The sequence below is a fragment of the Onychomys torridus genome, chromosome 11, assembly GCF_903995425.1.
Source record: "Onychomys torridus chromosome 11, mOncTor1.1, whole genome shotgun sequence".
In the NCBI taxonomy this organism is placed as follows: domain Eukaryota; kingdom Metazoa; phylum Chordata; class Mammalia; order Rodentia; family Cricetidae; genus Onychomys; species Onychomys torridus.
Genome location: NC_050453.1, coordinates 88,585,819 through 88,611,711, shown reverse-complemented (window position 1 = coordinate 88,611,711; position 25,893 = coordinate 88,585,819). Strand labels below are relative to the sequence as shown.

Sequence of the window (25,893 nt, the reverse complement as noted above, 5' to 3'; positions counted from 1 at the left end):
GAGTCACTTTCCGGTTCAGTTGCGTCACTGATAATTGGGTTACATCATTCTTCACTAACTGTCATTCATACTATAACAGTCCCCTACCACTACTTCACTGTTTCCTAACACAGGGTCTCACATAATGCATGCTGCCCTGGGCTTGCTATGTGGCCTAAGCTGGCCTTGAACATGTGATCCTCCTCCTCAGCTTCCTAAACACTGGGATTACAGAGGGGCCTATGTCACCACACCCAGTTTGTACTATAATTTTTCTAAAATGTAAAAAAGCATTTTGTGTTCTAAGACTTTATATAATAAACAGTAAAATAATACAAAGATTTTATTGGTAAATTATGACCATTACAGTTAGTATCCAAGATTTATTCATGATTCATGTAATATAGTATGTTTTTCTTGTCATTCAATATTTTATTTTTTTCAGCTTGAGATGCCAACTTTAATTCTTTTCAACACAGGGTTTTACAGCCCAGGCTGGTATCTAACTTTCTATGGCCTTGAACTCATGATCTCCTCCCTATATCTCCTTAGTGCTAGAATTAGATATCTGCCACCATGCTTCTTAAAGCACACTTTCTTAAAGCTTTTCCTAATTTTAAAAATGCAGTAGAAACAGCTGTAGCTGCAGAAGCATTGCCTTCTATAAACATACCAACCCAGAGGTAAGTATGTACTTTTGAGAATAAAATGTAAAAGAAACATAAGAGGAAGCACCTTTTATAATACTGCTATAAAAAATTCTGGAGTGGGAAGAGATTATCTCAGTACTTAAAAAATACTATTCAAGCAAAGGGCCTGAGTTCGGTTCTCAGCACCCAAGTCAGGCATCTTACAACCTGTAACTATAGCTTTGGGGATCAACACATGCATGCATGTGTGCACACACACACAATGTATTAATTCCTCTGTAGAAGAAGGTGTGTCTAAGTGTTCACATAGTAGAATAGAAATTACCTGAGGGTCTAGGAAGGCAGGTCCTGCTGTGCCAGGGCCGGCACTGCTGCAGCAGCTCCTTAGCTGTCACCTGTACTGTTCCACAGTGATGCTGAGGCCTGGACTAGGACAAGCACTTGTCTCTCAATGTGTTCATTGCCGTATCAGGAGGCATTGTCACAAATACATTATGACTATCTAAGTAGAAATTAAAGTACTGTTTGCTCAGTTGAGCTTACTCTTGTAGTTGGAGTTTTCCTGCCTGGCCCACAGTCAGGACAAATCTCTCTCACCTGCCAGGCCTATAGATGCTCAGACCCAACCAAGTAAGCACACAGAGACTTACATTACTTATAAACTGTACGGCCGTGGCAGGCTTCTTGTTATCTACTTCTTCTATCTTAAATTAACCCATTTCTATTAATCTATACTTTGCCACGTGGGTCGTGGCTTACCATTACCTTACATCTTCCTTGTCATGGAGGTGGCTGACAGTGTCTCTCTGCCTCAGCCTTCCTGTTCCCAGCATTCTCCTCTTCCTTGTCCTGCCTACCCTATCCTTCCTGTGTGGCTACTGGCCAATCAGCACTTTATTTATTTTAACCAATCAGAGCAACACATTTGACATACAAAACATATCTGTAATTTTACTATGTGAAAGTTAACCTTCCTTTTTTAACAAAAAAGAAAAGGGAAAGTACTGTGGATATCACTCTATATAAATAAAATGCTGATTGGCCAGTAGCCAGGCAGGAAGTATAGTGGGGACGAGCAGAGAAGAGAATTCTGGGAAGTGGAAGGCGGAGAGAGAGACATGGCCAGCTGCCGCCATGACAAGAAAGAAATAAGGTACTGGTACGCCATGAGCCACGTGGCAAAGTATAGATGAATAGAAATGAGCTAAATATAAGAGTAAGAGCTAGACAATGGTAGGCCTGAGCTAATGGCCAAGCAGTTTAAATAATATAAATGTCTGTGTGTTTATTTTACAAGTGGGTTGTTGGACTAACAAGGCTTGGTGGCACCTAGAGAGAAGAAGGTCCCCAACTACATACTCTTCTAGATTGTGTTTGCTCACCTGCCAATTTGAAAAACTTAGTCATTTATAATGAGCTTTCTGGTCATTAATACAGACTAGTAATAACATAACTTAAATCAAAAGCAATTGTTTTTTAAAATGGGATATATACCAGCAAAATCTGAGCCAAGCACTTAACAGGATACTATAGCAACTCTACACTATATAGGTCACTATATGGACAACACAAATAAAAATTATTCTCACTTCACTCATTGGAATAAACAAAGAGAAAGCTAAGTCTAGTGAGATCGCTGTAGGCATTTGGTCTATTTAAAATACCAATACCAAAAGAGTTGCAATTTTAATTTGAGTCTTTACAATACTGTCAAGAAACTATAGCCTTTGATTTGGGAAATGATATTGAAACAACAACCAAGAAAGAGTCCCCAGAAATTCCAAGATAACCCAGAAATGAACAAAAGTCAAAGGAGAAAGCATCCTCTAGCTGGCTGGCTATGAGAATCCTGGAAGCAGCAGAGAGACACAAGCCAACATACTGAGGACACAGACATGGCAAAGCTGGGCAGAGAGCTTTCCACTGAGCTTCAGTAAGTCTCAGACTGCTGCCCCATTTGGCTTACTCATCACAGGCTCAAGGAGTCAGAGCTACTATAATCGCAGTCCCAGTGCTGGGGATGAAAGATGTTTTTGTTGGAACTGGTGGTTTCCATTCAGTCCCTCCACAGTGTCAGTACCGTCCCTACAGGGGCACAAGCTCCTTTGGGTGTCCATCAAGCTGCATCGTGAGATCAAAGGGTGGCAGGTGCTCTCAAACATTACTGGAAAAAAACTGCCAGATAAAATAAAAACAAATGAAAATGAAGGATGCTTCTCTCTGTTCTAAGACACAATCATTATTTCAAGCTTGCAAAACCTAAAGAGAAAGTTCCTTGGAAATGTCATAAAGAAACCTGCTAATCTGTGTATTAAATGAAAGAAAAAGGAAGCTCCATTATGTCAGACCACCTGTAAATCCAGAATTCCAGATGAAACATTCTCTAAAGGAGAATACGGATTAGCATCCATCTTCTTTTATAAATGCTGTGCTGTCATGTATGTGGTGTGTGTGTGTGTGTGTGTGTGTGTGTGTGTGTGTGTGTGTGTGTGTAGTATGTAATGTGTGTACACACACACATGCAAGGCACAACATGCACAGGGAGGCCAAAGGATAACTTCTTGGAGTCGGTTTTCTCCTTCCACCGTGGATTCCAGAGATCAAATTCAAGTTGTCAGCCATGTGCAACAAGCACTTTACCCACTGAGCCATCTCTCTGGTCCAATATCCATTTTCTTGACTTGTTGGTGAGATTTTTCTTTAAGGAGAATCAGGATGCAGACGCTCACTGATGGCTTTACCAACATCACAGGAGATGCCTTTTGGGTTTGCCACATAGTTGGAGTTTCTTTGTTGTGAGCAGTTGTACCAGGCCATTAAGAAATACCAGAAAGATGGTCATGGACATGACAATCACATAGTGGCTGATGCTGCAAAAGGAGAGAACTTATGAGAAAAGGCACAAGATTCCTACAATTTTTAATGAGAAACTTTTAAAAGGGTGTAACACAGAGTTAAAAAAATGCACAGAATTAGAAAAAGGTACCAATGATTTAAAAAATAGACACCAGGTGCTCGGGAGGTGGCTCAGTGGATTAAGTGCTTCCCAAGCAAACATGAGGGCCTGAGTTCAAATCTCCAGCACCCATGTGAAAAGCCACGTGTGACTGCAATCCTAGTGCTGGGAGTAAAGACTGGAGAATCCCAGGTTTCAGCAGTCCACCCAGTCCAGCTAATTGATAAACCTCAGTGATAGGTCTCAAACCCTGAATAGATGTCTAATAGGGGTGCCTATTCAACATATCCTACCAGGTTCTCCCAGCATCCCTCAGTTCCTAACTATTACAAGGGTACGGCTGGCATACCCTTCCCCCAGAGGCTCTTTCTTATGTGACCCAGCCATTTTGGTTCCCTGGCCCCTTTGTCTACCCTCTACTCTCCTGATCTCTGGCTCTCCCCCCCCTCCTCCCCTCACATGTCCTACTCATAGTCATGTTCACTCTGGACTCTCCCAAATTTCTGCATCTGTCTATGCTCTCCCTTTTATCCACAGTAAATTTCCTCCTCCACCATACCTACGAGCAGTCATGCCCTTCCTTTTATTATTTCTTTTTTTCTCATTCACCTAGTTTTAAGAAGAGACTTTGCCTCAAGGCTAAAGTGGAGAGCAATAGAGAAAGACAGCCCAAGTTGACCTCAGGCTTCTACATGTAAGTGTACTGCCCCTGCCCACAAACAAACACATAATACTATAAAGAGAGAGAGAGAGAGAGAGAGAGAGAGAGAGAGAGAGAGAGAGAGAGAGAGAGAGGGAACAAGTTAGTTAACTAGAAATGTATGACTAATATATGTGCTACATTGGTAATACATTAAAATGCATATTAATTATATATTATTTTAAAACCCTAATAACAATCCTACTGAACTAGTAAAGAACGCAGTGCTTGGCTGGCAAAGACAGTACATCACAAAGATGCCTTTGACACACATCAATAGTGGTCATGCTTTGCCACCAGAGAAACTGATTTCATGTGCTTTTAGATAATTTTCTCCCTCCAATTTTTGAACTGTATTTTATCCACAGACTCCCCATGTTTGAAGTACTTTGACAAAACTCCCAGCCCCTAAGAAAGAAAAAATGTTATTTCAAAGTCAAATTCATTGAGTACAAGGATTCATCACTATATGAATCTCACAACTGAAGATACCATCTCCCAGAGTTTTGGCAAAAGACAAAAGATTAACAGACTCAACTAACATTACTCAATCCTCATGCATTAGCAGTAGTAAACACTCAATTCTGCCCCCACTCTGGTGTCTGTGCATATGCATGTAATGGCCAGAAGTCAATTTCAGTATTGTTCTTTATAAGCCTAGCCGCCTTTTTTTGACATCCTCTCTCACAGGACCTAGGACTCCCTATTCACCTGGGCTGTCTGACCAGTAAACCCCACAGTCTTTCTTGTTTCTGCTTCCTTAGATCTGGGATTACAGCTATGCATGCCACCATGCCTGACTTTTTTTTTTTTAATTAAGGTGGGTGTTATGGATTAAACTGTAAGCAATTCACCTAGTGATCCAAATTTATCTTTTTAAACACAAAAATTATGGTTCATATAGAACAAGGTTTGATGACCAAATCAGACACAGGAAAGAAACCCTGCCAGGCTTAGAGGAAAGCAGAGGCTCCACACAATGACTCCAATACAGCAGTGCCCAAGCTAATCTGTGAATATTGACCTGTTTTCAATATCTAACAGTTACACTCAGCTATTTAACTTTAACAATAGACTTGCATGTTTTACATTCTTCATCCAGTTGCAATGGTAGACATTAACAGTTTTGGAAATGCCAGTGCCAGGTGACAGTCACTAGAAGCACCAGCTGTAAGGATTCTGTCCTTAATTATGTCATCAGCCTGCGACGGCTTCCTAGCCTAAACAGCAGGTGGGCCCTCTGTATGCCACCTTTCCCTTTTCCCTTTTTCTCTCTCCCTCCCTCTCTCTCCCTCCCTCTCTCTGTCACCCTCTCTCTCGCAATAAGGCTCTAGAAAGGTAACCATGGCTCGTGACTTTCTTCCAGCACTCTTCTCCACTGGCATGGCCACAAGCATAACCAACATTTGGTGCTGTTAAGACTTGGATAGAGCACCAAGGACCTGCTGACTGCTGCCACTTGCCGCCTCCTCCCCAATCCAGCAAGACCGTGAGACTGTGAGCGTGCATGCGCACATCCCTTGCTGCCTCTGCTGGACCCCTATACAGCTACCACCATGATTCTTCACCACAGTGAGTCTGCCATTCTCGCGGCTGTAGTCTGAGCTATATTCTTTGTGACAGACACCCTGGGGCTTGTCTTCCGGCTGTGATGGCAATGGCAGGCACATTTTCGCTCCTGATGAGGGGGTCAATGCTGTTTAGGGTGCAATGGTGGACCAACTGCAGTGAAGTCTCAGCCCTTCCCATCCCTTGTAGAAGAGGATGGGAACTTGAGCTGATTCTTAGATCTCTCTACACTCTTTATGGACGCCCAAGATTGGAGTGTGATCCCGGTTTGTTATTTTAATTTTTAATTTTTCTCTCAGCTACAGCCATGAGACAAAGGGGCGGATACATTTACCACTTACATTGGTGGATAGGGGCAGGTACCGATAAATCTGGCCACATAACATCGCGGGAACTTCTGCCAGCGAACGGGCAAATAAGAGTTACTTTATTCCCAAGCTTTCTGCAAAAGCTCTAAACCCTTCTCCTTCCCCACTCTATGTCTGCCACGTGCAACCTTTTCTGTCTGACTTCCCCGGGCAGTGGGCGGGCTAAAATGGGCAGGGTTGGGCAGCTTCTAAGACTCACGCCCTAACTCACCTTAACTCCACCCACTCATTCTCAAACTGCCTTGAGAAGCACAGATGGGTTTGGAAGCGGCTAAGATCCATACCAATAAGTTTACAGTAGTCAGGATGGCTCCTAAGCCAAAAATCAGCTTATAGCCTCAGACAAGTCTTCCAAAAGGATCAGTTTATAGTCTGCCTACTGGCAGATCTTCCAAAAGCTGTCCTTAAGCCATCAATCATAAAAAAAAAAAAAAAAAAAAATCAGGACACGGAATAAAATCCATCTCTTGTTCCCCACACCTTCCCAACTAAAATTTAAGCATCTGGAGAGCAAGGTTCCTGATGCAACAGGCAAAAGAGCCATTTGTGGCATTTAAGGTGTGTCAGGGAAGAGATAAAAGCCCGAAAACAAAATTGCCAAGTTCTGGTACTCACGACTCCTGAAAGCTGTTGGGTCCCTGTTTTAAGTAAGAAAAAGGCCACAGGCTAGCGAATGCCCTGCCAGGCCATCAACAGCCTTGTTAAAAGTGCCGCCTAGAAAGACAACCAGTCAACTGACTGTCCCCAGGTGCCAAGACACATGGGTACACCAAGCTAAGACCTCCAACAAACCTAGGCTTGGCTACAGACATGACAGGGAACCCATAACGCAGCAGGGAAGCGATCCGTTTCTTTCCTTCTGGACACCAGAGACATTGACTCAGTCCTGGGAGTTTTAGGGTGTCACTCCTCCTTTCTATTGTCGGGTACAGAGGACAGCCTTACTTACCTCACCAGATTTAATTGTACCTTCAGAGTTACTTAATGAAAAAGCTTTCCAACTAAGATAAGAGCTCATTGTCTCACTTCAAAGTTACCGCCTGTGTTCCTCATGTGCATATAGGCAAGACCCTGATCTTTGCCTTGTCCCTAATTCCAAAAAAATAAATTCTCATGTACCATAAGCTTTTCTCTTCCCAGTTCCCTGTTCTAACTCACTGTTCAGTCAATGATACAGGACCACCACAGAACCGGAGTCCAAAGATCATCAAGTAAGAAACTGTAACAGCTAAAAGGTATTTATACCCCCAGACCTAAAAGTGTCTGGGCACTACAAAAAAGACTTTAATGTAAACATCTGTTACTGTGAGATGTTTTTAACAATTGATCACCTGTGTCTCCAGGATGCCAAACTAGTAAAGGAAACAGGTGCTTTAAAATAATCTGTCTCTGATAAAGCTTAACATGTTTTAAAATCCATAGGGACAGGTAGGATCTACATCAGATAAATGTCAACATAAAATAATAATGACTCTTTTCTCTCAGTTTTTTCTGTGTCACCAGCATCTTGTCAAACAAAAAGTTCCCAGCCACAGCCAAGCGGGATACATGTCTCCAGAGCAAACAGATGACAGCATCCCACAACGCCTGTCTACCTCAGAAGACTCCCCTTCCCCATTCCCTCAAGAGCCAACTGATGTCCAAAAGTCAGTTGGAAGCAGTTTTTGAGAGGACCGATGCCCCTATTCCCATCTACCTGCTTTTTTTTTTTTTTTAAATAATAAGCGAAAGTCTGGGATGTAAGGATTCTGTCCTTAATTATATCATCAGCCTGCGACGGCATCCCAGCCTAAAAAAGCAGGCAGGCCCTCTGTACGCTCCCTTTCCCTTTTCTGCTCTTTTCTTTCTTCTTCCATCTGTTCTCGTTCTCTCTCTCTCTCTCTCTCTCTCTCTCTCTCTCTCTCTCTCTCCCTCCCTCTCTCCCTCCCTCTCTCCCTCCCTCCCTCCCTCTCTCTCAAGATAAAGCTCTAGAAAGGTAATCATGGCTCATGACTTGCTTCCAGCACTCTCCTCCATCAGCATGGCTGCCGCAGCCAGTCACAAGCAGCGCCACAAGCATAAACAACACCGGCCACAATGAAATGGAACAGGCTGAGATCTAGAAGGCAGGCTCTGAATATGTTGCCAATGGTGGGGCCAAAGAAATGATGCAAGCCTCTAAATAAAAGAACCAAAAAGATTATGAATGAATCCTGGATATCAAACTTTAGGTTCTTACTGGAGCTTAGTTTTGCCTTATACAGACTGTGGCTATGCCATGTTTTCTCTCTCTTAATGGAAAAGGGGTACTTTATTTCTGATACTGAAGGAAGACATTTGGGAGACTTTAAACATTTTAAAGAACAGGTTTTAAAATATTTAAATTTATAAGTCTATTGAACATTTTAAGTTTATAAAATGTTCTATATTGCTAATATTTGGACTTAAAAGGCTAAAAATTAGGGTCACAGCCATAAGCACCAAATACTAACCAGAAACTGAGATGTTCATTTCTTGTGATGCAGCAAAAGAATGACCTAAGCAGTCTGGCAAAGAGCTTGGAACAGCTTCTAACTCCATAAGTCTTTATCCTTTGGGGGTTGAAAACCTTTTTACAGGGGTAGCCTAGGATCATCACCATGTCAGATATTTGTGTTGATTTATAGCACTGGCAAAACTGCAGTTATGAAATAGCAACGAGAAAGTTTTTGTAATAGGAGGTCACCACAACATGGGGGAACTATATTGAAAGATATTTGAGAACCAGCGGCCTGAACAAAGTTCCTGCTTGCTAAAAAGGGAGTCACCCTCCTTATCTCTGGCAAAAGGAATTTGTGGCCATTGCATTAAAATATGGCTGTGATGCCTTATAGCTTGTCAAGGACAATGCCAGCCCCTAGGCTGTCTCAGTCCCTGATCATGGGCCATGCCTCAACTCACCCCTTTCTCCTGGTCCCATTTTAACCTGTGTTCATTTCCTTGTCACTTCCTTGCCTTCCCAGGAGACAGGCTTAACAGCTTGGCACAAATTTGTTCTCTTTTTACCCACAGAATGGCTATTCTGCTTTGGTTCCTTTACTGAACCCATATTTGATACTAGAAGAGCTTCAATTCAAAATCGTTTTAAGGCTAAGAGAAATAGAACATGATGTGCTAGTCTTATGAAAGCTACCAACTTATTGTAGACTGTTTAGAACACAAGTCAGTTCTAAATAGTCAGTCAGCTTATAAATAATCAAGTTCTTTAATTGTAGCCATGCTAAGTACTTATGTAATTAATTACAGGGATAAACTTTACTTAGTTCCATGCATATGTTTTCAGAGTTGAGCTTAAAACAAATAACTAGAAACAAAGTTTATCTATTCAGATATACCGGGCAGCCCTCAAATATTTCAGACATTTGCAGAATATGACATTTAAAATGTTGATTAAAAAGCTTACTATACCAGACAGAGACTCCCAGATCCTATCAGTGACCCAAGGTCTCCAAAGAAGATTAGGGGGCACCACAATGTCTCCATTGTGGGAGCCCACTTTCAGATTTCCTAGTAGCTTTACCCAGGTCTGCAGAGTGAGGATGACTGGGTCATGGGCCTGAGTGCAGGTGGCTGAGATGGCCTGCACTTGGCTGTGCTGGGGGGAGGTCTTTTGTTCCACCCCTTGGCATTCCTTTAAATAATCTAGGGCAGACAGTAGAGCCCCGATGGATTAGGATCCAGGCCCTTCCAAGTCCATCCTGTATTTTCGATCTTTTCCTCTCCCCTCTTCATTTCTAACTAAGTCTCTTATCCCTCATTCCTCAAGAGTCCCTGGGGTAAATAAATGTGGGGGCTGGTCTCCCACAGATGGTGCCTGAACAGGGACAAAGACAAAGAAAAAGACAAAGGAAAATAAAGAAAAAATAACCCCAGGACTTGGCAAAAAGGCATTGTAAATACAGGCATGCTAATAAGGAATAGAAAAATGAAGGCAACAATATTTTATCCTCAGGAGAAAAGGAAAAAACAGGCTGGAAGGATGTCTGAGGCTGCAGCGTAGAATCTTCTCTATCAAAATTTTTATCTTTCTGTCTCTTAATTTCTATCTATGAAAAATTAGGAAGGTAGAGTGTAGCAATATAGTGCAGGAAAAACTTAGAAGAAGGTAGTGTAGAAAAAATTTACTTAGGATAAGATAGGCAACTAACAGAGAAACTACATCTTCAATCTTCTAACTTTGGGGCTATGAATGCAGACTAGAAAAAAGCTCCTCTTTGAGCTTATCAGGAAGAAAAAAGATTCCTATGGAAGCTTTTGGCCTGGGGACAGCTAAAATACTGAGTCCAAGCAGCAGGAGAAAGTGATTCTCCCTGAAGCAAAATGCAGGTGTAATAAGCCAAAGTTCAGCAGTTTGGGGAATGAACTTGATGGTCTTTCTGTCTCAAACTAAAGCTTTTCTTGGGGAAAATTTGGTAAAAATATCCCCCTAAAAAACTAAAAATTTCAAAATTTTCCTTCTCAGTTTCTTTTTCTGTAAAGACAAAAAATAAAAATCACCTGGAGATATTAGTATGCGAAATCACTTGTGGTTCACTCTAAGAAAAAACAAAGACCTCTTGATCAAAATGGAGCATGGAAATGGTAAGCAAATCTTTGAAGAGTCACTTGTAGAAAGGTTAAAAAACAAAGGGGTTAAGGTGGAACTAAAAGTACAGAGGTTCTTAAAGTTCATAGAGAAATTGTGTCCCTGGTTTTCTGATTATGGGAAGGTAAATGAAGTTTCCTGTGGGAGAATTGGAGTTGAAATGCAAAAATATTATGAAGAACACCAACCTGAACAATTTAGATCCAAACCTTGAAAAGCAAGAGGGACCTTTTCCTAAAGAAGATGAAGCTGAGACAAAACCCATCGCTCTACCAGCAGAACCTGAAAACCCTTGAGCAACGCTATTTAAATAGGGTCCATTTTCTCTTGGCCATGAAGCTAAGTTTAAGGAACAGAAAGTCTTGGGATAAGACAAGGGAGGAACTGAAAAGCTTGAAAAGCCTAGTAACTTCTCTCACTCAAAAAATAGAAACTCAAGTCTCTTCTCTTCCCTCTGTAGGGGTGAAATTATACTCACCTGGGGAGGTGTCTTTGAAAATGGAAAAGCCACCTGTAATTGCCCTAGTGCAAAGATCCTCTAAAGCAATAGGAACCCTCTCTGTTCATGCTGCATCTGCTCTTCAAGCTAGCCTTGGGGAAGCTGCTAGTAAGGGTGAAGACATTCAAGCAGTTCAAATGTTCCCTGTCCTGGAAGAGCAGGATGGCCAGGGTAATATTATAAGAGTGAATGTTCCAATTCCTTTCAAACAGCTTAAGGAGTTAAAAACAGCATGTAGTCAATATGGCCCAACTGCTCATTTCACAACAGCATTGTTAGAAAGTCTTGCTTTAGAAGTTTTGACCTTGGGCGATTAGAAACAAATGGCTCAAGCATGCCTATCCAGCAGTGACTATCTGCTGTGGAAGTGAGTTCGTGGAACAGTGTCAGGCCAAAGCCAAATAAATCAGGCACAACAGATTCCTATCACTTTTGCTCCCTAGAAAAGGTCCTTATCAGGAGACAGGTCAACAGTTAAATTTTGATATAGCAGTGTATGCTCAAGTTAATGCCGCTGCCAAAAGAGCTTGGAATGCGCTTCTGTCATCAGGAAGACAAACTGAGGATCTGTCTAAGGAAGGCAAGGGCCTGATGAGTTATTTCAAGATTTTGTTTCCAGATTAATTCAAACGGCAAGCGATTCAGAACCTTTTACTTGTAAAACAACTTGCATATGAAAATGCCAATGCAGCATGCTAGGTCGTGATATGCCCTTTAGAAAGAAGGGAAACATCTCTGACTATATTCGACTTTGTTCCAATACAGGACCATCATACAATCAAGGGATAGTCATGGCTGCAGCATTACAAGGAAAAATGGTCAGGGATGTTCTGTACTATATTTGCTAAGGTAGTCCTATAGAATTTCTTTAAGAATATAAGCTTGTATGAATATAAGAAATAGATGTGCTAAGGTAGTCCTATAGTTTCCTTAAGAATATAAACTTATAAGAAGTATAAACAAGTGTACATGTTGAAACATGAATGTGAGTCTATGCATTCATGTGAGTCTGTGCAAACATGGGATGCACAAAACAGCATCCACAGCAGACTGCAAGCTGGCAGTCTGAGTGGTTTCAGAAGCTCCAGAAGCCACTAAGAATTGTAGATGCCAGAGCCAGCACAATGGCCACAGCCAGGCATCTGCAGCTGAGACCCACGGAACATCAATGCAGAGCAGAAAAGCCTAAGCTAGTAGCAAAATGTTGCAGTTTAAAATGCTACTGTAACTAAAAATGTCTTTGGCCTTAGAATGAAAGTTGAAGAGATGCTTGTTTGAAGTAAAGTTGTTAACTGCAAAAAGTTTTGGTTGTAAAACATTTCTTCAAATTTGGAAGTGGAAATTCAGTACCCAAATTTACTTGTAGTTTTTGAACTTAAAAAAAAAAAAATGAGGTAAAAATACAAAAAGGTTTTGGTTATAGGTTTCTCCATATTTGGAAGGCTGGTACCAGAATTTATTATTTGAATTTTTGGGAGTCTTTAAGTTTGATGCAGTTGCATCAAGAGTTTTTTGGTTTAGAAAGGGCCGGATGCAGCTTAGACTGTTGTAGTCATCTTAGACCCATTCCCCCGCCCCCCCAAAATGCCATCTTTATCATCCTCTACTCAAATCCTGGGAGGTGTGACAGCTATTAAATTGTGAGTTGTTTCTTATATATTAAGAAGGGAGGGACCTGCGGGAACCCATTTTCAGGTTTCCTAGTGGCTTTACCCAGCAGGTCTGCATAGTGAGAATGACTGGGTCATGGGCCTGAGTGCAGGTGTCTGAGATGGTCTGTACTTGACTGTGCTGGGGGAGGAGGTCTTTTACTCCACCCCTTGGCATTCCTTTAAATAACCTAGGGCAGAGACAGTCAAGGCATGATGGATTAGGATCCAGGCACTCCCAAGTCTATCCTGTATTTTCTTTCTTTTCCTCTCCCCTCTTCATTTCTAACCAAGTCTCTTATCCCTCATTCTTCAAGAGTCTCTAGGATAAATAAATATGGGGGCTGGTCCCACACACTCCACCTGAATTATGACAATGCTAACCACTGGGTGAGATGCCTCAATGCAAGACCTGCCATCAGGACCTGGTCCAGACTGTGGACAAGCAGCAGGACACTGGAGAATTGATTGCACCCATTTTTCCTAGACAAAGTAAGATCAATCTTCCCCTTGTCTCTTTTTCACAGGAAAAACTCTCCCTATATGCACATGGTGGCCAAAGATTGATGCTGTTCTGATACTTCTGCCTCCAACACCTTGGAGGCCTGAGTATAGCTAACTGGGTATGGATTTCCTCTGTCATTGTTCACAGGTTTGGAAGCTGCTTGGTCTAGAATCAGGTATAATTAATCCTTCTCAGATCTCTGATAGTACTGACAGCTAGGCTAGCTATAACTTTGTCAGCTGGACAGCAGATAACTAGATTCTTCTGAAAAGCTATAGGCAGCTTGTTAGCTCATTTTTAAGATAATGTTCTAAGATATAAAATTTTAAGTAAGTCGCAAAGGTTTAAATATGGGTCTGAAAAAGGCCTGAGGATATAAATGTTTATCCAAGTTTTGAGGGTCTAAAAATGATTTAAGATATATAAATACAAGTTATAAAGATTTAGATTATGAAAAATGTTTCAGATTGATTTCCCCTTCAATAAAACTTCAGAGCTTAACATCTAACAGAATTCCGATAAGCTGGTAGAGCAGGGACTACTTACTGTTCAGTCACAAGCTCAACATTTTAGATTTATTTTGGTTGTCATCTAAATATAAACTTAAAACTACTTCTCATCAAGCCCAAGAAATCTCTGTCCATCTACACCTGGCTCTCTGGAAAGAAGGAAAATGTACATGTTTTTAACCCAAATCTGTAGCTTTTGCTAGGACTCAAAGTTATCAGTCGACTTCTGCTGTTTTACAGAAACCCATTACCTGCTTTGTCTACAATATGGATTTTAGTACAGGTTGATAATACTAATGTATCTAAAAATTTTATCTCATTTTGTAAGATAATGCATAGAGGCTTCAGAGGATTAAAAGAGTCATAAAACTTAGATCCACTTAACAGAGGTCAAAAGGACTCCAGATAAGTACAGCTTATTTCTAAAAGTACTCCAGATAAGTACAGCTTATTCCTAAGGATGGTATTTTTCTTTCTCCTGGTCTTGGGACTTTGGCCCTTCCCAATTACTAAGACTAGGACCTAAAAGTTCAAATAAGTTAATAAATTTTAACATCTGTTCCTAGTTTGAACTAGTCTCAACAGGTTTCCACTTGGCTGGCAAATACATTCAAGCTTCAGTTGCTGATTTGCTCCAAACCACTATGAGCTCTGGACTTCTAAATGCTGACACAGACCAACCCAGCTGATGTTGATTGTACCCTGCCTCTACAGCTGTGTCAGATAACATGCTTCTGACAAATGCCCCCATTGACCAGCCTTTGACTAGCCTTTCAGCCTTCTTGGGCCCTGACAACAATGCCCCAGTGTCAGCTCTAAGCAGTACCAGTAGTCCCATGATCCTTGCCCAAAATAGGTTAAAATGCTGGATCAAAAGGGAAACTCCCTGGCATAGGGGACAAAATGGCTAACTATAATGCCCAGTGACATACCAGAAAAATAGGTGTAGAGTTGTCAAATGATGAATTTATTAATTAAAATGGTCTGCAACAAGATAAGACACTTGCCCTTCTTTCTGCAGAACCAGAGAGGTATTATATGGCCTTAAGAAATTATTATTCCTCTATAAATCATTCAGGATTATAAGATGGCTGTACTCAAAAATCAGTAATACAAGGCCTTAAGAATGGTAATAGATACAGATGTCATTGCCTTAGAAAGATCTGTTAGTCAATGGTTCTTAGGTCCAAATACTGTTGGAAACCTGGATAGATAGGACTCATGATTGAGTCCTGTTACTGATACTTGTGAAGGGGGAGTCCAAAGCAGCCTGACCACACAGCTGTAATGACAGGTTTAGAGGCTCAGACACAGCTGCCATGACAGACTTACTGATAGGCAACACCAGGATCAAGGAAAAGCCATAAGCTGACACCACCCAGGGATCCAACCAGGAACAGGCTAGAGATAGGGAAGTACCTGACATCCCAAACATTCCAACCATTAGATTAAGTTAAATAAGATGGCCAGATTTCCATGAGCCTAACACACTATTTCTCCTTTTTGCTGATACCCCCAGACAAATGTCAGCCAATCAGGGTCCTGAACCCTGGAAGTACTCTACTATGATAAAAATCCTATCCTACTTGGGCTCAGGGCTCTCTACTCTCACTGATGCATTGGACAGACAGAGACCAAGCTCGAGCTTCAATAAAGGCTCTTTGCTTTTACATATGGGATTCAGTCTCCATGGTGGTCTTTTGGGGGTCCCCATGATCTGGGCATAACACTAACCATTCTGCTTTATCAGACATTACACAAAGCCTGGTAGCCATACCCCTATGTGTTCCAGCAAAGGGCAAATTGGTTATCTAGACTTCTAGTCTCACTAATTTGTAATGGGCATACAATGTCATCCATCCTCCCTGTGCCTTCCATCCCATGGTGTCAGAGTAGACTGAAAGGGGAAGTTGGGACAGCTCAGAGGACTCTAAAAAGGGCCAGGAATGTGATATTCTCAGCAAGGTAAAGGAAGACATAAAGAACTGAAATTTTATACCCAGAAGATAAAATAACCAACACAGAAATTCAGCAGATGGGCTTGATAGTGGAAAGGAGGGGGAAGTAAAACAAAACAAACACACAAACAAACTCCAAAGATAGGATAAAAGACATAGAAAGTATAACCCTCCCCCACAAACACACACAACAAAACACATCCCCCCAAAGCCCTGGGAACTAGGATAAGAGAGCTAACATTTATGTCTTTGGAGTTGCAGAAGGAAAAAGAAGAGAAAAAAACAAAATACTCATAGGAAAAGTAGGTGGGAAGTTCTGCTGCTTGCCAAAGACATTTGTCTAATAGACTGCAGAAGTAAGCCAACTTGATGCAGTATAAACTCAAAACGATTTATACAGACTCACAATAAATGTTTGAAAACAAACTGAATTTGAAAGCAGCTGAAAAAAATCGTACCTTGTCAGTATGGAAAAAACTATTAGACTGAAAGCACACCTCATCAGAAACCCTGGAAGCCAGAAAGGTACACCCTTATCAAATGCTGTTGGGGAAAAAGAAAATATACCCAACATTCAATGAAAATAAGCCTTTTCCTTGATGGAAAAAAAAAATCCAGATATTCTCACGTGACAACAATAACAACAAAACCAAGAATATAATGCCTCAGACCCACACTAAAAGAATGTCTAAAGGAGGATTTTCAGATATAATGAAAATGAAATAAAAGAAATGTGTTGAAATTATGAAGGATGAACCTTGTAGGCAAAAGTATGAATAAATACATTAGGCTTGCTGTCCTAGTTTGCTTCTCCATTACTGTGCCCATTACAGTTAAGTTTAAGGTCAACTGGCCACAGATCAGAACCACCTGAGTAAGAAGCCTTTCTGAAGAACTGTCTTATCTGCCTTAACCAATGGCCATATGTATTCCTAGTGTGTGAGTCTTCTAGAGAACCCTAATAACTGAACAAAATTAACCCAGGGAGGGAAGGGTTTAGTTCAGCTTAAAGCTTAGAGTCCACCATCAAGGGACAGGTACTAGATCATAGACCATGGAGAAACGCTGCTTACTGACTTGCTCAGCTACATTTCTTTCCAAACCCAGGCCGACATATCTACGGATGGCACCACCTACAGTTGGCAGTCTTTCCTATACAAACTAGAAATTAAACTGCCTCAATAACATGACTTTGGGCCAATTCAATGGACACAATTCCTCAACTGAGGATCCTCCTTCTTCCCAGCTGTGTTGAGTTGATAACAGAAGCGAAATATGTGCCTCTTCCTCTTGAGTTTTCTAAGTTATATTGGACAGTTTAAACAAAAGGATAGCTTTGGTGTGGTTCCAAATACAAGTAGAAAAGATTAAGTTTAAGACGGTTACATTATAAATCAGAAGTGTAGCAAGATGTAAAAGGATGCAAACTGGTGAAATGGTACTACTACACTGTGAGTTGTACATATGTAATACACCTTGAACAACCAACCACTTAAAAAGCCAGACAGAGATAAAATAAAAACCCTGCAGACAAGTGAAAATGGAATGGTAGAAAATGTTCAAACAAAACATAGGAGACACAGAACAGAACAGCAGCAAAAAAATAACACAACAAACTAAAGCCATAGCTGTTGTTAACCACATTAAAGATAACCTAAATACATGGTTGAGACAAGTGACAAAAACATTACTAAAACATATGCTGTTCATGAGACACAGCAATTACAATGATAAAAGTAGGAGAAAAGTAGCAAGATGGAGAAGATGCAGGCCATGTCCATTGCACAGATATAATGAGCTATCTTAAAGATGGGATCTAATTCTAACCACAGAATTCATTTGCTACATATACACACAGCCTGGAGATGACTTTTATACAGTATTTTCAGTGTGCCTGTTTTGAGTGCAACCTGTCTTATGCTGCCAGAGATGGAATTTTCCATGATGTCAGTGCTCAAAAAGTTCAGCTTTGGAACATTCAGGATCGGGGAATCAGGAGTGCTCAAGCTGTATTATGTAAACACTAACAAAAGAAAAGAGTGGCTATATTAATGCTGGGAAACAAAGACACCACTTTCTCAATATTTGCGGGGAGAACATAATACAGTCAAGAAGGATATAGAAGTCAACAATACCATCAACCAACAGCATCTTACAGTTGGCCACAGAACTCTAGCCTCAAGAGCAGCAGAACTCTAGCCTCAAGAGCAGCAGAATGTGGTTGTCTTTAATGTTCATATTTGCTAGATACACAATATCTTGTCACAACACCAACCTTAACAAGTTTGTAAAAACTGAAATCATACTGATCACTTCTCTAACCACAACACTGTAGAGAAAAAATTAGTAGAATCATTGTATCTAGGGTAAACATTAGAATGAAACAGCTGTTTTCACTGTATCTAGGGTAAACTTCAGGATGAATAGTTGTTTTCTAGAAGTAATCTGATTGTGAAGAAATCACTATAGAAAACAATGATTGTTTTCTATTATCTTTGAGTTGTTTTTCTGAAGGCACTTTAATACTACCATGACTTGGTTCACAAAAAGGTCCTGGCACACCCAGAGTGTCTTGCATTATTGAGTGCAGCAAATAGTACATGATAAGAAATAAGGTTGCAGGGGTGTGATGTTTTCCTTTAGAAAACATAGATTAGATCAGGGGCTTTGGTATGAGGAACCTGTTTTACCCAAAAAACAACTTTTGTGTTGCATGACTGTTAGGGGTTCAGTTCATATAGACTATTCCTCCCTGCTGCTACAGAGCCTGAATTACATCTGGAGAGACCCTCTTTTTTTGATCATCTTACACAATACAGACCACTAGAGCACAATCAAACTAAGTATGAGTAACGGCAGGAAAATCTCTTATTTGGAAATAACATACTTACACATAATCCATGGGCTAAAGATGCGCTTTCCCTGCTTCTAATCTCCTAAAACAAGATCTCATTATATAGCCCAAGTTTCCTAGCGCTCTCTATTCAGCACAGGCTGACCTCATGATCCTCCTGCTTGTTGTGATTTTAGAGATGTGTCACCATGTCCAGCTCAAGATTCAAGTTTCAACAAAAATTTTAAATATATATTTGAATTGGGGGCTGGGGAGATGGCTTAGTAGATAAAGGCACTTACCAATGAGCCTGACAACTGGGAGTTCATTCTTGGCATCCACATGGTAGAAAGACAGAACTGACTCCTACAAGTTGTCCTCTGACCTCTACATCTGTGATGTGTCATGACTGCCCACATACAGATACACACACACACACACACACACACACACACACACACACACACACACCTCTGCAGGGGAGTAAAAAGCTGTGCTCACAGGAATGTTTGCAGTCTCATCATAATAGTCCAAATTGAAAATAATGATGTCCTTCAGCAAGGGAATGACTAACCAACCGGGGATAACTCAACAATAAGAAAAAACAAACCACAGAAGAACCTGAATTCTTGACCAGAGAACAGAGTGGAAACAACTCATTCCATTTATAGAGCATTTGTGAAATAACAAACTATAGAATTAGAAAACAGATCAATGGTTTCCAGGGCTTAAGGAGGGGACAGGAGTAGGGGAAAGGGTGTGGCCAAAAGGTCTTTATGTGACAGAAATGTTCTCTCTTGATACCATCGACATCTTTATTGTACTGTGGCTTTGCATGAAGTTATCATAGGGGAACATGCATGGAGGGTAGACAGCATATCTCTGTATTGTTTCTTATTATCTCATGCAAATGAACTGTTATCTCAAAACAAAAATACTTTTTTTCCCCTTTCTCAACGTTGTGGGTCAGGTAAAATAGGAGGTGGGCTGGTGTTGGGGAATATTACTTTAACTAGGCAAAGATGTGTTACATTTAATTATGTAAAGATGTGTTGCTGTTTCACCTTGCCTGCCCAAGGCATCTGAATGGTCTAATAAGAAGCTGAATGGCCAATAGCTAAGCAGCAGAGGCATAGGCAGGGCTGCCAGCCAGAGAGAATAAATAGGAGGAATCTAGGATCAGAAAAGAGGAGAGAATAAGGGAGAAAGAGAGGGAGATGCCCAGGGCCAGGTAGCCAGACAGCCACCCGTCAGCTAGACATGGAGGAAGCCATGAAAATAGGACATACAGAAAAAGAGGAAGGTAAAAGGCCCAGAGGCAAAACATAGATGAAGAGAAACAGGTTAACTTAAGTTATAAGAGTTAGTCAGAGAAGCATAAACTAAGTCCAAGCATTCATAATTAATAATATGTCTCTGTGACATGATTTTGGAGGTGGCCCAAAAGAAAGCCTGCTACATTTGGCATTCCAATGTGGGGCCCATATTTCCACAAAGGGCCTGAGAAAGCTAGAGGGACAAAAAAACAAAAAAGGGAAATAGCTCCTTTAGGAGGTTCTGCCATACAGCAGAGCATTTAACAGCCAGCAGGCTAAGTAAAAAATGGCAAGCTTAGTAAAAGCACCTGACACAGGGCAGGTACCAGCTTCCTAGAGCTGGGTCAATTGAATACAACTCCTGCTTAGATCCAGCTCCCAGGTGAATACAGCTCTTCTTGGCAGGGATGTAAAGCTAGGCTTTCACTGACCCAAGCAGGGCAGAGCCAACTGCCAGCGCAAAGCTGCTTAGCAGTTTAAGGTTTAGCTCAAAAGATCAGAAAAAAACTAGAGACACACAGTAAAGACGGGTCCAAATGGAAAAAAACAAAACAAAACAAAACAAAAAACAAAAAAACCTCTAAACAGGTGACAGTGTGTTTAAAAATGTTCATAGGTGCTTAAGAAAAGAAAATAGGTATAGACAGTCATAGGAAAATTACATAGTTTAAAAATACTAAAGTCTTTAAAGAAAGAGTAAAGTAATTAAAGAAAAAAGCCACATAAAAATGGAAAAAACCCTCTATTCTATAAACTCACTCTCTACTGTTTACTTTAAAAAGCCCTGTACATATTTGCACATTAAGTATAAATGAATGTACAGCATCACTTTGAACATCAGTTATCACCAAGTCATTAAAAGGTGTGAAACTTTTCAATGCTTCTGGTACTTTCCATGATAAGCTTCTAACATATTTATTTGATTTTCACATAATTTCTAGGCATTAGCCATAGAACTCAAAGGCTGACTTCACACTTAATGTGGAAATCATCAAGTAAACATGGTTTCTGCAGCCTTGCAGGTCATTTCAAAACTTGTTTATGAAATTGAAACCCTACGCCTAGTAAGCTAGATAATGGATACAACTTCTTCATGCTGTGAAATGTTTGCTGACCAGGCCAGGGACTGATCATTGTAGTTAAAGGCAAGCCTAATAAGGGAAGGATACAAACTGCCCAGCACTGAGCCTTAATGATAAATGTGAGGAAGCTCAACCTAATCTAGTTCTAAAGGCAACCAAGACTTTAGAGGTTGGGAGACATGAATATTAAAAACAAACAAGCAAAAACTATGGAGTATGATGTTATTATAACAAAGGTGTTCTAGGAAGGACAGACAGAACACAGCATGTTAATATAGTGGAATACTCTTCAGCAAAGAAAAGGACAAAGTATTGGTGTAAGTTACAGTATAAATAAATGCAAAAATATACAAAGAGGAAGAATTCAGATATAAACGATATTTTATAATTCTACTTACAGAAACATCTAAATCTAACAAACACATGAAGACAGAAGCAGACTATCCTTGTCTGGGAATGTTTATGGGAACAAGGGGAATTGTATCAGCAGGCTCAGGGGAATATTACAGTGTTGAAAATGTTTAAAGAAACTATATCCTGATGAATTGCAGAACTCTAGAAATTTGGTAATTTAAATTATGTCATTTATCTTAAAGCCTTAAGATAAATGAATATTATGATAAGTAAATTATCCTACAATAAAAGGATGAAGGAATGATAACAAGAAAGGGTTATATGTTATCATATTTTAGTTTTCTTAAAATATGCTATCAGATTTTTAGGTCAAAATAGCAAATCAAACAGGATCTCTTAAAAAAAAAAAAGTGTTGTAAACAGTTAAGTGGTCCATCTTTTACCCGAATGAAAAGCCCATCTATGAAACTGATTAATTCCACAGATCACTTGTCCTCTCACTGTGGCCTGCAATGTCTGTCTTGCAGCTTGCTCAAGTTAACACCACTGGTAGGAAGCAGTGATGAGGCTCATTATCCCCACACAACTGCACCATCAGGCATCTGGCAGGGATATTATGAATCAGTCAAGTCCTGATGTCCTCGAGGTATTAGCAGTATTAAACAAACTGCAAATGTCAACTTGAAATTATTTCAGCCATTTCCAGTCTCTTCCTACAACTATGCTGACACTAAAACCAGAAATTCTGCAGGTGTGTGTGTGTGTGTGTGTGTGTGTGTGTGTGTGTGTGTGAGCATGTGTGTGCTGCATGTAGGTGCCTACAGAGACCAGAAGAGGGTGTTAGTCCTGTAAAGCTGAAGTTACACGTTGTTCTGAACTGCCCGCTGACGTTTGTCTCGAACCAATCCCTGGTTTTCTATAGAAGTATCAAGTGTGTGTCATATTTTGCTTGGCTTGTCAGTTTTTGTGGTTCCCAAACTTAGCAGCCGGGTAAGACAGTTGATTGCTTTTCACTCTTGGCAGCTTATGGAGCATTATTGGATACTGTGAGAGTTTGTCTCCAATGAAGAGGATACCATGGCCAGTTTCAACTTACTTTGCTTGCTCTAAGTTTTTGTTTGAATTTTTGGTGTTTTCAGCAATAGGATCTTCAAGTTCTAACAAGAAACCAAGGGCAACAGCAATGGCCTATAATGCTTAGGCAGTCTCCTGGATCCATCTGAAACTTGATGGAAGGTTTCTAATGCCTGTACTGGGGTTTTTGTTATATAGTGTGTGGCTCTTTGAGGGGGCATTACCATCCCAAGTAGTACAATTTCATTCAAACTACGCACACACACACACACACACACACTCTCTCTCTCTCTCTCTCTCTCTCTCTCTCTCTCTCTCTCTCTCTCTCTCTCTCTCTCACACACACACACACACACACACACACACACACACACACACAAATTTTTAAAATTTGAACATGATTATTTTTACTATCCCTCCTTCCCGTCTCTCCCTCTGCACTACCCTTCCTTTCTCCTCGCCACACCCACCTGTTTTCCACACTTCCCATTTCATAGCACTTCTGTCCTACTACGTTGGCCTGCAGAGATCCTTTTCTGTTCCCCTCCAGGTTCCTTTTTATTTTTCTGGATCTCGTGTTTACTACGGGTTATATACATCTAAAGATTTGAAACTGAGACCCACAAATTAGAGCGATCATATGGCTTTAGAGTTTATAGATATGTTTTCCAGTTCCATGTATTTATCTGTAAATTTTGTAATTTTTTTTACAGATGAGTACTCCATTGTGGATATGTACCACATTTTTATTATTAATGCATCTGTTTTAACATTTAAGTTGTTTCCACTTTTTAGCTATTGTCAATAGAATGACATGAAAATGGCTGAGCAAGTATCTGTGAAATAGGATGTCAAATCATATAGGCACATGCCCAAATAGTGATATAGTTGTGGTCTAGTATCTTTTGATTTTTGTTGTTAAAGAAACAATTACTTTTTGTTAACTTACAAAATTGATAGCCGAATTTCACAAATAACGAAGTTCACAAGACTAGTGAGCTGCTATACTAATCATGTCTAAATTCTGGCATTTTGTCAGCATTCCAACATTCATGAGGCTACACACAGTGAGGCTATCCCTGTGAATAACAGACGTGGAGTGGCTGAGGATATCAGCTATATTTTAACACACAGAAGTAACTTGTCACCAAAGCAAAACAGCCTAAGTCATAATTCACACAACTCTGGTCCTCACTGAGGAACCTGCCAGTGAGTTTAGTGACATCACCAGGAAGACAGAAAACATCATTGCTTTTCAAACATACCTTCAAACAAAAATAGTTAAAACCTGAACTGAAAGGCAACATTTCACACATGAGCAGCTTGCTGTGTGGGCCTTATTGTCTGCTATTTCAGATCTGAATCTTGCCATGTTTCCTCACTCAGGACCCAGCTTTTCCTGGCAATAGTTTACATGTATATGAAGATGTGTAAACAGTGCTTGCCCATTATACCAGTCACACACTACTCCTCAGGCAGTACCACCACTGCTGCACAACATGCAAGGGGAAAAGTTGTGTTCCAGCTGCCCAACAAGAGCATCAGCAACAAAACACTCACAATGTAGTATCCACCAAGAACAATTCCATTTAGAAAAGCTAACCTCATTCATTTTTGCTATCCCTCCATCCTGACATCTCTTCCCCAGCTCCCCTCCTCCTTATAATCACCTTCCTTTCTTAGTTTTTCATTATTTTTTAAAATTTATTTATTCTTCTCATATACTGCATCCTGACTAGTTTCCCCTCCATCTTTTCCTTCCAGTCACCCCCACCTCTCTCTGCCACAAATCTCCTCCATTTCCTTCAGAAAAGAGCAGCCTCCCAGGGATATCAACCAAACATGGCATAACAAGTTACAATAAGACTAGGTATAAACCATCATGTTAAGGCAAGAAAGGAGCCCAGTAAGAGGAAAAGGGTCCCAAAAGTAGGCAAAAGAGTCAGAAATGCCCCTGCTCCAACTGTTAGGAGTCCCACAAGAACACCAAGCTGCATAATCAGAACATATATTCAGAGGACCTAGGTCAGAGCCAGACAGGCTCCTAGATTGTCGTTTCAGTCTCTGTGAGCCCTATGAGCCTTGATTTTGTGGGCCGCGTTCTCTTGAACCCGCTGGATCGCATAATCCTTCTTTCTCCTCTTCCATAGGATTTCCTTTGCTCCTCCCAACGTTTGGCTGTGGGTCTCTGCATCTGTTCCTACCAGATGCTGGATGAAGCCTCTCTGATGACAATTATGCTAGGCCCCAGTCTAAGAATATAACAGAATATCACTAGGAATCAGTTCATTGACCTTTTTTTTCTTTTTGCCAGTCATGTTTGGTTCTATACTAGGTCTCTGGTCTATCTAGCGTCTTGGTCCTGGCACGCTAAGTAGAATCAGGCATGGGCCCCCTTTCATGGAATGGGTCTCAAGTTAGACCAGTCATTGATTGTCTGCTCCTATAAGTTCTGCGCCACCTTTACCCCAGCATATCTTGCGGGAAAGACAAATTGTAGGTCAAAGATTTTGTGTCTGGGCTTGTGTTCCAGTCCCTCCATTAGAACCCTTGCCTGGTTACAAAACATTGCCAGTTTAGGCTCTATATCCTCCATGACTAGGAACCTTCACAAAGTTCACCCTCATAGATTTCAGGGAGTTTTCATTGCACTTGGTTTTTACCTCGCCCCTGAAATGCCCACCAATTCAGTTGTCTCTCCCAGCACTCTCCTCCTCCACCCCAGTCCCCCACCTGATCCTTCTTGTTCTATCCCCAACTACCCCCAGTCCATTTGCAATATCTATTCTATTTCCCCTTCCCAGAGTGATCCATGAGTACCTACCCTCTTGAGCCCTTCTAGTTACTTAGCTTCTCTGGGTCTCTGGATTTCAGCATGATTATCCTTTACTTTATAGCTAATATTCACTTATAAGTGAGTACATACCAAATTTCTCTTTCTGGGTCTAGGTTAACTCACTCAGGATTTTTTTCTAGTTCCATCCATTTTCCTGCAAATTTCATAATGTCACTTTTTAAAGAAAAACAACTGATTAATACTCCACTGTGTAAATGTACCATATTTTATCCATTTATTCTTTGGTTGAGAGACATCTAAGTTGTTTCCAGTTTCTGGCTATTATGAATAAAGCTGTTACAAATATAGTTGTGCACGTATCCTTGTGGTAGGATGGAGCTTTCTTTGGATATATACCCAGGAGTACTAAAGCTGGGTCTTCAGGTAGATCAAGTCTTAATTTTTGGGGAAAAAAAATGTCATATTGATTTCCAAAGTGGCTGTACAAATTTG

The 25,893-nt window shown here is 40.6% G+C and overlaps 1 protein-coding gene across 3 annotated transcripts in view; it reads right to left on the bottom strand.

Annotated features, from left to right (window-relative positions):
- Positions 1-3,242: 3,242 nt before the first annotated feature.
- Positions 3,243-25,893, bottom strand: part of Pign (phosphatidylinositol glycan anchor biosynthesis class N) — a 146,552-nt gene continuing 123,901 nt past the window's right edge. For 2 of the 3 annotated variants that reach the window (XM_036202961.1, XM_036202960.1), the window contains one exon: positions 3,243-3,499. In XM_036202961.1, the coding sequence (XP_036058854.1) occupies positions 3,376-3,499 (124 nt within the window). In that variant the 3' untranslated portion in view covers positions 3,243-3,375. The remainder of the gene's footprint in view (positions 3,500-25,893) is intronic. The other variant, XM_036202962.1, reaches the window with a different exon arrangement.